Source organism: Chinchilla lanigera, unplaced genomic scaffold (assembly GCF_000276665.1).
Source record: "Chinchilla lanigera isolate Chin_1 unplaced genomic scaffold, ChiLan1.0 scaffold00015, whole genome shotgun sequence".
Lineage (NCBI taxonomy): Eukaryota > Metazoa > Chordata > Mammalia > Rodentia > Chinchillidae > Chinchilla > Chinchilla lanigera.
In genome coordinates this window covers 14420020-14431854 of record NW_004955416.1, presented here as the reverse complement: position 1 = coordinate 14431854, position 11835 = coordinate 14420020, and the positions used below count along the sequence as shown (strand labels likewise).

General features: G+C 43.7%; 1 protein-coding gene and 1 pseudogene across 3 annotated transcripts in view; one reads left to right on the top strand and one right to left on the bottom strand.

Annotated features, from left to right (window-relative positions):
• The window catches only part of Sec11a (SEC11 homolog A, signal peptidase complex subunit), a 37249-nt gene extending 27379 nt beyond the window's left edge, over positions 1-9870 (bottom strand). Inside the window, exon 1 of one of the 3 annotated variants that reach the window (XM_013512510.1) lies at positions 9711-9870. In XM_013512510.1, coding sequence (XP_013367964.1) covers positions 9711-9761 — 51 coding nt within the window. In that variant the 5' untranslated portion in view covers positions 9762-9870. The remainder of the gene's footprint in view (positions 1-9710) is intronic. The other 2 variants (XM_013512511.1, XM_005381493.2) reach the window with 2 other exon arrangements.
• The window catches only part of LOC102012960, a 14475-nt pseudogene continuing 12399 nt past the window's right edge, over positions 9760-11835 (top strand).

Below are 11835 nucleotides of genomic sequence, written 5' to 3'. Positions count from 1 at the left end.
TCTCTCTCTCTCTCTCTCTCTCTCTCTCACACACACACACACACACACACACACACACACACACACACACACACGATGATGGGAAGGTCCTGAGTTTAATTCCCAGATCTGCAAGATAAAAAACAACGTTGACAGACAGATGTAGAATAACAACCAGAGAACTGAATGGCTCTGCTAATCTTTTTCAAAGATGTGATAAAAATGGTAGCTTGTTCAATACTCAACGTGAAATTAGGAAAAAGCCAGGCACTGTGGTGTACATCTGTAATCCCTGTACTCAGGAGGCTGAGGCAGACAGATTCCAAGTTCGAGGCCAGCCTGGGATATATAGTAAGACCCTATTTCAAAAGATAACAAACGAAATTTAAAAAAATAAGACCAATCAAAGTTCTATATAATAGCTCTTAGTAGGTACAGTATGGGCATCTGTGTGTACTACTTTTTCATTTTTAGAAAACAAAGTGTGCAACCTGTCCCAAGAATACTGTGACTAGGATAATTTATAGTACAATTTATAATCTCCTTGGCTGGGTATAGTGGTACATGCCTATGATCCCAGCACTCAGGAGGCTGAAGCAGGAGGATCACTGTGAGTTCAAGGCCAGCCTAGACAGTTGAACTGTCTCAAAAAAACAAAACAAGCTGGGCATGGTGCCACACACCTGTATTCCCAGCACTTGGGAGGCTAAGGCAGGAGATCACTGCCAACTCAAGGTCAGCCTGGGCTACACAGTTGAGTTTAAGACCAACCTGGACGACATAGTGAGGCCCTGTCTCAAAACAAAACTTACATACAAAAAAACCCTTACATACACAGATGTATGTGTGTATATACATACATAATCTACTCTACATACCATATATCAAGAAATTAAGTAAAATCCAAGACAGAAAATCCAGCAAAATAGAAGTTTTCATTTTAAAGAGAAAAATAATTCAAACAATAGGAGGGTAACAATGGTCAATACATTGTGTATGATTATCTTTAACTTAGTTACTCAGAGTACAAGACACAGGCATTTAATTGTCCAAACAATATTAAATTAAGTACTATAATCTACCAGGTTCCAATCTGGAAGTACTGCATACACATCTAGTAAAGTCATTAAATAAACTATTATGTCACCTATTGTCCCTGATATTATTTGCTGAAAAATCTCTTTTGTGTTAATTAGTGCAGCCATCTGGCTTTATTGGTTTTCTTTATACTAATTTTATTTTTTTTTGTACAGGGAATTGAACTCAGGACCTTGCGCTTGCCAAGCACTGGGCTATATCCCCGGCCTGTCTTTATAATAGTTTTAGTATGTTTTTCTGTCTTTGTATCTTTACAGTATTTTGTCTTGATATTTATTTATTTTCTTTTTTTAAAGACAGGGTCTCATTGTGTAGTTTAGGCTGGTCTTGAACTCACTCTGCAGCCCAGGATGGCCTCCAATTTGGGAGGACCCTACTGCCTCACCCTGAGTGCTGGGATAACAGGCATGCACCACCACACCTGGCTACCTATCTTGATATTTAAAGTATATATACATTTTTTGCAGGAAACATAATTGGACTTTTTTTATCCAACTGAACAATAAACTACCTTTTAAATGTGGCCTTCAGGTCACTTACATTTTATTTTATGCTTGTAGACAGGACTTAAATTTACCATATTTGTTAGCAAATATAAAGACACAAATAAGGGTTACTTCATATCGATAAAGACATTAGCTGATCAACAAGATGTAACAATGGCAAATGTACAATAATTTAGGTTCAAAATATACTAAGTAAATATTGATAAAATTGCAAGGATAAAGAGACAAAACCATAGTCAGAAATTTCAAAACTCAGTAATTAATACAGCAGGACAGAAAAATCAGTAAGGACATAAAAGATTTGAACATTTCCAGCCAATTTGACTAAGTGGATTTTTTTTTTTTCTTTTTTTTTTTTGTACCAGGAATCAAACTGAGGACCTTGCACTTGCCAGGCAGGCGCTTGTACTGCTGAGCTATATCCTCGGCCCTGATCATGAGATATTTATAGAATACTATGTCCAACAACAGCAAACACACATTCACCAGCAGATATACTTGGAGTCCTTTTAAATTCACACAGAATAGGTACCAAGGTAGACTATTACCACCACAAAACAAACATCTGCAACACACTGTAAATTATACAGAGTGTACTCTCAGCCAGGCATGGTGGCACATGCCTGTAATAGCAGCACTGGGGGTGCTGAGGTAGGAGGGTCGTTGCGAGTTCGAGACCAGCCTGGGCTACAAAGTGAGCTCAAGACCAACCTGAACTGTATAGCACGACCCTTTCTCAAGAAGACAAAAAATAAGACAGAAAGAAAGACAGAAAGAAAGAAAGAGTACTCTCAGATGCAATGGAACAAAACCAGAAATAACTGAAAGGTATCTAAAAAATACCCTAAATATTTGAAAATCAAATGACACACTGCTTGCTAGCTCACCAATGGCAAAAAAAGTAGTAAGAATCAAAGTATTTTGAATTGAATAAAAATAAAAATACAACTCTAAAATTTGTGGGATACTGTACACCTAAAGCAGTACATACAGGGGATTCTCACAACCTTAAAGGCTTATATTGTGCTGGGTGTGGTGGTACACACCCATAATCCTAATACTTGGAAGATTGACACACAAGGACCACCATGACCTCAAGGCCAGCCTTGAAGTCTATACAGCAAGACTCTGTGTAGAAGGGAGGGGAGAAGAACAGAGGAGAGGAGAGGGGTTTATGCTAAGGTAAAAGAGCTGGGCCTGGTAGTGGCTCATGCCTATAAACCCAGCAATCTGGAAGGCTGAGGAAGAAGGATGTCTGAGTTGCGGAACAATCTGGGAAATGTAGTGATTTATCAAGACCCTCTCTCAAAATAAGAAATGCCTGGGGATACAGCTCAATGCAAAGATTCTGAGTTCAATTTTTAGTTCAGGCCCACCACTGTGGTACATGCCCGTAAACCCAGTATTTGGGAGGCTAAGGCACAAGGATCACTGGAAGTTCAAGTCCAGGCTACACAGTGAGTTTAGGTCCAACCTGAACTACATAGTCTCAAAAAAAACCGCTTGGGAGGCCGAGGCAGCCTGAGGATCACTATGAATTTGAGGCCAACCTAGGCTATAAAGTGAGTTCAAGCTGGGCATGGTGGCGAGTGCCTGTAATCCCAGCATTCGAGAGGCTGAAGCAGGAGGATCGCTGCGAGTTGAGGCCAGCCTGGGCTACAAAGTGAGCTCAAGGCCAGCCTGAACTACATGTCTCAAAAACAAAACAAAAAAATACCGGGCATGGTGGTGCACGCCTGTAATAGTAGCATTCAAGAGGCTGAAGCAGGAGGATTGTGAGTTTGAGACCAGACTGGGCTACAAAGTGAGCTCAAGTCCAGCCTCAACTGTACAGGGGAGACTCTGTCTCAAAGAAAAAAAAAAGTGAGTTCAAGGCCAACCTAAACTGCCTAGTGAAACCCTGCCTCAAAAAGACAAGGAATCCAGTACAAATAAACACATTATTCGTCACGTTGCTTACACTCAATACGCCATCACCTATGGTACCAAATCATACTAAATTCCTTCCTGCCTCATTTAGAATTCCCTAGGCCCAGCTAACTAAGGAGTCTGGACTCAATTTGTAGATTATTCTGCATAATACATTTAGCACCAACTGACAGTAGATAGCAGCAGCATTATAATCTCACTTCAGGGATGAACATGAAGACTGTGATGCAGGAAATTCCTCAGAAGTCTCAGGCAGAACTCTGAGCAATACAGCAGATGTTCATTTTGCCCAAAAGGAGTGATCACTGTAAGCGAGGATTCACACTGATTCAAAATGACTAAGGGTTTGACTGGGTGGTCAGGGACTTGGAAAGAATCTCTCTGCAAAGCTGGAGATAAGATTTCAAAGTCAGGCATGGCTGTGCTGTGGTCTCAGTACTCGGGAAGATGAGGAGGCCAGCCTGGGCTACAAATAGTAGGGAGTTCAAGTTCAACATAAACTATACAGTGAGACTCTATCTCAAAAGGAAAAAAAAAGGAAATAATTTGAGGAAGAGGTCTGTGGAGAGAGCTCTCCGGAACAGGTAAACAGAAAGTGAATAAAGACAATCAGGCTGGGGATGTAGCTCAGTGCTTGAGTACCTGATAAGCATGCAGGAGGTCCTGGGTTCTATTTCCAGCAGTATAAAAAAGAAGAAAAAAGTAAGTAAAGATAACTGTGTTCCACATAAATGCCCCTCAGATAATTACCTCAGCGGAGGACCTTAATAACCAGATGGAGGCCAGCCGTGGTGATGCACGCCTGTAATCCCAGCACTTGGGAGGCTGAGGCAGGAGGATGGCTGTGAGTTTGAGGCCAGCCTGGGCTACAAAGTGAGTTCAAGGCCAGCCTGAACTGCATAGTGAGACCCTGTCTCAAAAAGACAAAAACAACAAAAAAAATAACCAGATGGACAAAATGATGTTTTATGCATGCCTATCAGCCTCTTTCCCCAGCAGACTCCCAATCTAAGTGGCGTGAGAACTTAGTTTAGCCAAGTGTGGTGGTGCACGCCTGTAGTCCCCAGACTCAGGAGGCTGAGGCAGGGAGGATTGCAGTTGAGTAACATGGACTATGTAGTCAGTTTAAGGCTAGTCTGAAATACATGGCAAGACCCTGTCTTAAAAAAAAAAGAAAACCACAAGGCCGGGTTTGGTGGCACACACCTGTAATCCCAGCACTCGGGAGGCTGAGGCAGGAGGATCTTTGCGAATTCAAGAGCAGCCTGGGCTACAAAGTGAGCTCAAGGCCAGCCTGAACTACATATCAAGACCCTGTCTCAAAAAGACCTAAAAAAAAAGTTTATCTTGATTTTACTGTAACTGTCTTGTATGTTTTCTGGTCTATTAGTGTAGTTGTTAATCTGTATACATGACAATTAACTTTATAAGGATCTATAAGATCTATAAGGATCTATAAGATAAATAAATCTGATGCTGGTTAAAATGGTGGGAGGGAATGGAGGGGAAGGGGAAAATATGTATTGCAAACATGTACTAATACAATTTTTTTTAAGTACAAAAAAATAAAAGAACTTAAGTTTTTTATTTTTATTTATTTTTTATGGTACCAGGAATTGAACTCAGGACTTTGCACTTGCCAGGTAGGTGCTTACGCCACTGAGCTATATCCCTGGCCCAGGAACTTAAGTTTTTAATTTGAACTTTTTTAGGCTGCAGATAAAAGCTCAATGCTAAGCCGGGAGTGGTGGCGCACGCCTATAATCCCAGCACTAGGGAGGCTGAGGCAGGAGGATTGTTGCAAGTTTGAGGCCAGCCTGGGCTACAAAGTGAGCTCAAGTGCTGAGGCAGGAGGATTGTTGCAAGTTTGAGGCCAGCCTGGGCTACAAAGTGAGCTCAAGATCAGCCTGAACTGCATAGCGAGACCCTGTCGCAAAAAGACAAAAAAAAAAAAAAAAAAAGCTCAGTGGTAGAGCAGCGACCTAGTATGCACAAGGTCCTGGATTCCACCCCCAACACTGAAAAATTTTAGCTTTTATAAACTGAATATTAATTTTTTAAAACTAAAGAGAATATTGAATAGGCTCTTCACATAAACACCATCTCAACTGCGTAAAAAACTCTCATATTAACCAATGGTTTGCTGAAACCAAACTGCTGTTTTATAAGCCAGTTATTAAATACAGTGCTGTTAAAAATTAGTACAAAGCTGAGTGGTTGTGGTGGCGCACACCTGTAATCTCAGCATTAGAGAGGCTGAAGCAGGAGGACTGCTGCGAGTTCAAGGCCAGCCTGGACTACACAGTAAGTTCAAGGGCAGCCTGAACTTCATGGTAAGACTCTGTCTCAAAAAAAAGTACAAGGGCCAGCCATAGTGGCTGATGTCAGCATTTAGGAGGGTGAGGCAGGAGTAGCAACATCAGTTTGAGGCTAACCTTGGCTACAACTGAGTTCAAGGTCAGCTTCAACTACATAGGGAGATCCTGTCTCAACAAAAACCACACACAAAACCCCAAAAACTAGTATAACAGTTTGGGGTGTGGTTCAGTGGTGAGTATACTGTAATCCCAGGACTCAGCATGCTGAGGCAGGAGGATTTTGAGGTCAAGGCCAGCCTGAGCTACATTATCAAGCTGGAGGATTGCCTAGGCTACATAAGGAAACCCTATCTCAAAAGAGATGGATTTTCTTTCCCTTTTAAGACAGTTAACAGAACAATTAGTTAATACAACAATCACAATACATACTTGTTAGAATGGCCAAAATCTAAAACACCAACAACACCAATTTGTTTTCCTCCCTCTTTTTTTGGTACTGGGAATCGAACTTAGGACCTTGCACTTGCCAGGCAGGCACTGTGCTGCTGAGCTATACCCTTGGCCATCATTTTTTTTTTTTTTTTTAATAGGGTTTTGCTATGTAGCTAAGGTTGGCACTGAACTCCTGACAGGAGCACACTACCACATTTGGCATTTTTGAGGTAGAGTCTTGCTATGTAGCTGAGGCTGGCTTCAAACTCACAATACCCCTATCTCAGCCTCCGAAGTCCTGGAGGGACTGGTGTTGGTGGGACTGCAAGACTGAAGAGTGGGACGAGTTCTTACAAAGCTAAACACACTCTTATCTTATGATTCAGCAATCCTGCACCTCGGCATTTACAAAAACCTGAAGCAACCAAGATGTCCGAGAGCCAGTGAATGGACAAGCTTTAGCACATTCAGAAAACATTAGTACTCAGGACTAAAAAGAAATAAGCTATGAAACCATGAGAAGACATGCAGGAGGAGTTCAATCCCCAGCACTGAAAAAAAGAAAAGACACGCAGGATCTTCAATGTATATTATTAAGTGAACGAAGCCAATCTGAAAAGGCTGTAGGACTGGGGATATAGCTCAGTGGCGTGTGTGCCTGCCTGAAAAAGCTGCATTGTGGATGATTCCAACTACAGTATGTGACATTCTAGAAAAAGAAAAACTGTGAAACAGTAAACAGATCAGTGGTTGCCAAGGTTCGTGGGTGGAAGAGTGATGAACAGGCAACACACAGTGAAATTATTCTATATACTATAATGGTGACTACATGTCATTGCACATTTATCCAGGCCCACAGACTACACAACGTAAAAAGTGATCCTTAAACACAGTAATATAGGCTATCAATTTTAATGAATACACCCCTCTAATGGGGTGTTGACAGTGGTGGAAAGTAGGCATGTATCAAGATGGAGTACACAGCAAATTCTGTACTGTCCTTTCAATTTTGCAGTGAATATAAAAACTCTTTTTAAAAAAAGTCTTTAAAAATTAAGTAGAGGGAAAAAAAATCAATTAAAAGGTTAAGTAGGGTGATGCACACTTGTAATCCTAGCAGTTGGGAGGCTGAAACAGAATAATCATAAATTCAAGGCCAGCCTCAACTACTTATCAAAATGTCTCAAAGCCTAACAAAACAAAAACCCAAAAAACAAAAAAGAAAATTTAGTACATTTTCTATGGTTTCATTTTTATAAAATGCAAACCTCTTTATACTAACAAAAAGCAAATCAGAGGTTGCCTGGGGCTGGGGAAGAGAAGACTACAAGTGGCACAGACGATCTTGTGGGTGACAGACATGTTCTGTATCTTGATTATGACAGGTGCACACAACTGCAGAAACTTAGTAAGCCAAGAGGGATATAGCTCAGTACAAAAACCCACTATTACAAAATTCAATCAATCTCAAACAAAACAATCAAATACTTGATATGAAGGCTGGGCGTGGTGGTGCACACCTGTAATCCCAGCACTCGGGAAGCTGAAGCAGAAGGATCTTTGTGAGTTCAAGACCAGCCGGGGCTACAAAGTGAGCTCAAAGCCAGCTTGAACTGCATATCAAGACCCTGTCTCAAAAAGACAACAACAAAAAAACACAAATACTTGATACATGAGTAACATGTAATTAGGCGTAACTATTTTTTTTAATTTTTGAGACAGGGTCTCTCACTATGTAGTCCAGGCTGGCCTTGAATTCACTATGTACCTGAGGGTGGCCTCAAACTTGTGACTAACCTCCTGCCTCAGCCTCCTGAGTGCTGGGCTTACAGGCATGTGCCACCACACCTGGCTAGGCAAAACTAGAAAAGTTACATAAACTACAACAATTTTTAAGGAATAAAAACAAAATTCTAGCTTTCCGTGTTTGATTAGCTGTCAATATCTACAGTCACCATCAATTGTTTTTCCCAAATATGTACAGGTAAAATCTTTTATAACTCCCTCACTCCCACCTCATGCCATCCAATCCCTGCCCTTTATTCCTAATAATCTCTAGAGAAAAGGGGGTGCCACATAAACTTCCACCAATCCTAAATGTCCTGATGCAATGAATTCTGCACAATTATTCCGTCTTAGGTAAACATAAAGGCAGGACCATCGCCTCATTCTCACACCATATCCCTCTTTCCCTATAATTTTGTTATAGTATTTATCATAAAGCTCTATAATAATGTAATTCATATTTTTCTTTCTCTTTTAGTCTGATAAACTCTGTGGGCAGGAAGTGCGCCTTCAATACTTCTGCCATCTCAGATCCTACCACACAGCAGGTCTGCAAGTGTTCTGTACACTTTCTTCTTTCTTTTCATCTTCAATTGTCAAAATGCTAACCAACCTACAAAAATGAGGCTCTTCAGAGGTGGGTGTGCGGCTCAATGATAGTGCGCATGCCTACTATATGCATGTGTGAGGCCCTAGGTTCAATCCCCAGCATGAAAAAATGAAGGTCTTTCAAGACCCAGTTTAAATGCCAGTTCCTCCTTCAAGCTGTTCTTAACGCCTCGTTAGAAACGCACAATCCTTCAGATGTGTCCTAACAGAAGAGGATACAGAGATCGCTAAGGCCTGAAGGGGAGTAAGAGGAGGCTATATACCTACTTGCCCTAAATACAAGTCCAAGAAAAAAAAAATTTAAATACTGGCATCAGGGTAATTCTTGACAGCAAAATACTATTCAAAAAATCGGCGGCAAGCAAAATGACTCCACAGACACACTTGGTGTTGAAGACAAAAAGGCACAACCGTTTGTAATGACTAAATCGTAACAGGATTCTCAGTGTTTTTTGGCATAAGACCTAGAAAACAGAAGAAGGTTGAAGGACAAAATCAGAACTGTGCCACCTACATCGGGCAGTAAAACCTCTGACTCGGAGGCCTACGTGGACCCAAGGACAAACACACGGTTCCGACTCCGAGCCCAGAGCGGTCCCCGAAGTCGGTTCAGCTCGCGGCCTCAGCTAGACCGGAAGTGCTCCCGCGGGGCCTACAGACCCTCTCCGAGCCCCAGGGGCGCAGGGCCGGTCAGGCGCTGGCCGTTCTCTCTGGACCCCACCCGGGCCCTTCGGGGGAACACACGGCGAGTTTGCCGCCTCACATGGGCAGCCCCAATGCCCACTCACTGAGCGCCCCACGGCTTCCGCGCGCCGGCTGCCGCCCCGGGAGGAAGAAGTGAAGACCCTCGCGCTCCACCCAGGCAGGCCCCAAAACGGCTCGGGGCTAAGCACAGCGGCGGACGGCGCGGCCTCAGCCCACAGCCTCAGGAGACAGGGGCGGTCCGCGCGTCACACCCGAGAAGCCCTCAGGACGGGTCCAGAGGCTCGCCGGCTCCCGCCGCGCTGGCCTCAAAAGGACACTGGGAACTCGGGAACCCGGAGAGCAACCTCACCTGCCTCCTGTTCATACGCCGCACATCGTCCAAAAAGTCTAGAGAGAGCATGGCGGGGCCGGTAAGCGGGACGCGGGCAGGAGAAAGGGCGCGATAACAGCGCCGGGCGGAACGGAAAGCGGAAGGGCCCGGCTCTCAGCGGACAGGACCGCGCAGCCCGCACTTCCGCTTCCGGGGCGGGGCTGGCTCCCGCCCCGCCCCTCCGCCTCACAGAGTACTAGCCTTTAGGTCGTCCAATGAGTCTGCCCGGTGGTGGCACCATCTTCCGGCTCTGTATGTTGCCTTCAGGGGCTCGACAGATCCCGTGACCAGCGCTCAACGGAGCGGCTCTTCCCCAAGGCTGCGACCCGGGTAGACAGCCCTCCGGAAGGCGGGCCTCACTCAGCCCGCGGGGCCTCGCGCCCTGCCCTCGGGTGTGCGCGAGCCCAGCGGCGCTCTAGCGTGCGGCGGAGCCGGGGTGTGGCCTGGACGTGGCGCCCTGCGGTTCGATCTCGGGGCCCGAGCGCCGTCGTCCCGCGCTGCGCTACGCTACGCTGGCGGTGGAGCAGGTTTCCTGACGTGCTTTGCGCGTGGGACGGATGCTAGGGGAGACTTTAGAAGCGGTCTATGAACCTGCCTGCAGTTTGCAGGCCGGTTGAAGAGAAAAGTGCCCAGGACGATTGTAAAACCGCCGAAACAACGCTGCAGTGCGTTGAGGCCGCTAGTGGTTCCCGTGGTTAGAAAGTCCTTCCCGACACCCGACACCCCATACTGGAGATTTAGCTCAGGCTATTTCACACTAAGGTGCATATCATTTTTTAAACAAAATTTTCTTGAGATAGGATCTTGCAAAGTTGTCCAAGTTGGCCTCGAACTTTGAAATCTTCCAGCCTCAGCCTCAGAGGTACAGGGATTACAGGCATTTGTCTCTGTGCTGGGCTGCTTTTTCCCCAACCTTGACCTTTGCTGCCAGACCTGGTGGCTCAGGCCTATAATCCCACCACTGTGAAGGAAGAGGACCACAAGTTGCAAATAATAGAGTCTGGCAATTTATTGAGATACTGCCTCAATTTTTAATTTAAAAAACGATTTCTATTTTTTGAGACAAGCTCTCTCATGTAGACCAGGCTCCTCGATCATACTTGAAGGCAAGCCTTCAACATAGTGAGACCCCGTTTCAAAAAACAAACAAACAAACAAACAAACAAAAGCTTGGAGATGTAGTTCATTGTGAAGCCCCTGAGTTCAATCCCCAGTACCCTAAAAAAGTAAAAGTAAAAAGTGCTGCAGATATTGCTCAGCAATCCAAGAGTTCAACTCAGGTGATACACACGCAAACACACATGAAAAAAGATCACAACGGCCTGGTGTGCTGGCACAGGCCTGTAATCACAACACTGGGAAGTTGAGACAGGAGGATCTCAGCCAGCTTGAACTACATAGTGACACGCTGTCTCAAAAACAAATAAAAAAGTAAAACCCAAATCCACAACATGGATGAGCTTGAAAGAGTATGTTTAGTAAAAGAAGCCTGTCACAAAATACCAAGTATTGTGTGATTTTATTTATGTAAAATGTCCGGGACAGCCAAACCCATAGAGCTGGAAAGCAGGCACTCACTCCCTGGGGTGGGAAGAGCTGCGGGAAGGAGGGCTGCTGACGGGCCTGGGATTTTTTTGAAGAGTGATAGTTGGGCAACTTTGTGAATATGCTAAAAACCATTGAGTTTAATAAATGGTGAATTGTATGGCCTGTGAATTTTATCACAATAAGGCTGTTGTGAGGAAAAAAAAAAAAAAACCATTGGTGTCTTGTTCACTCATAAATTCCCAGCCGATGTGGGCTAATCGGAACAACTACTTTGAAAACAGTATGCCATATAACAACCATTGCTGAATTCCTACCATCTTGTTTAATGAAGCTCTGTGTTGTTTCTAATTTTTTTATTGATTGTTATTGTCCTTAATTGTTTGATCAATCTTGCATTCTTACATCTGGTAACCTGAGCAACTTCGTGGAAGATAACAATATGTAGTATAACAACCATTGTTAATGCCTATCATCTTGTTTTGAAATCCTGTATTTTTATTGTTTTTGTATCATTTTGTTTTTGTCTTTATTGCTGTTTTTTTTTTCTCTCTTTTTT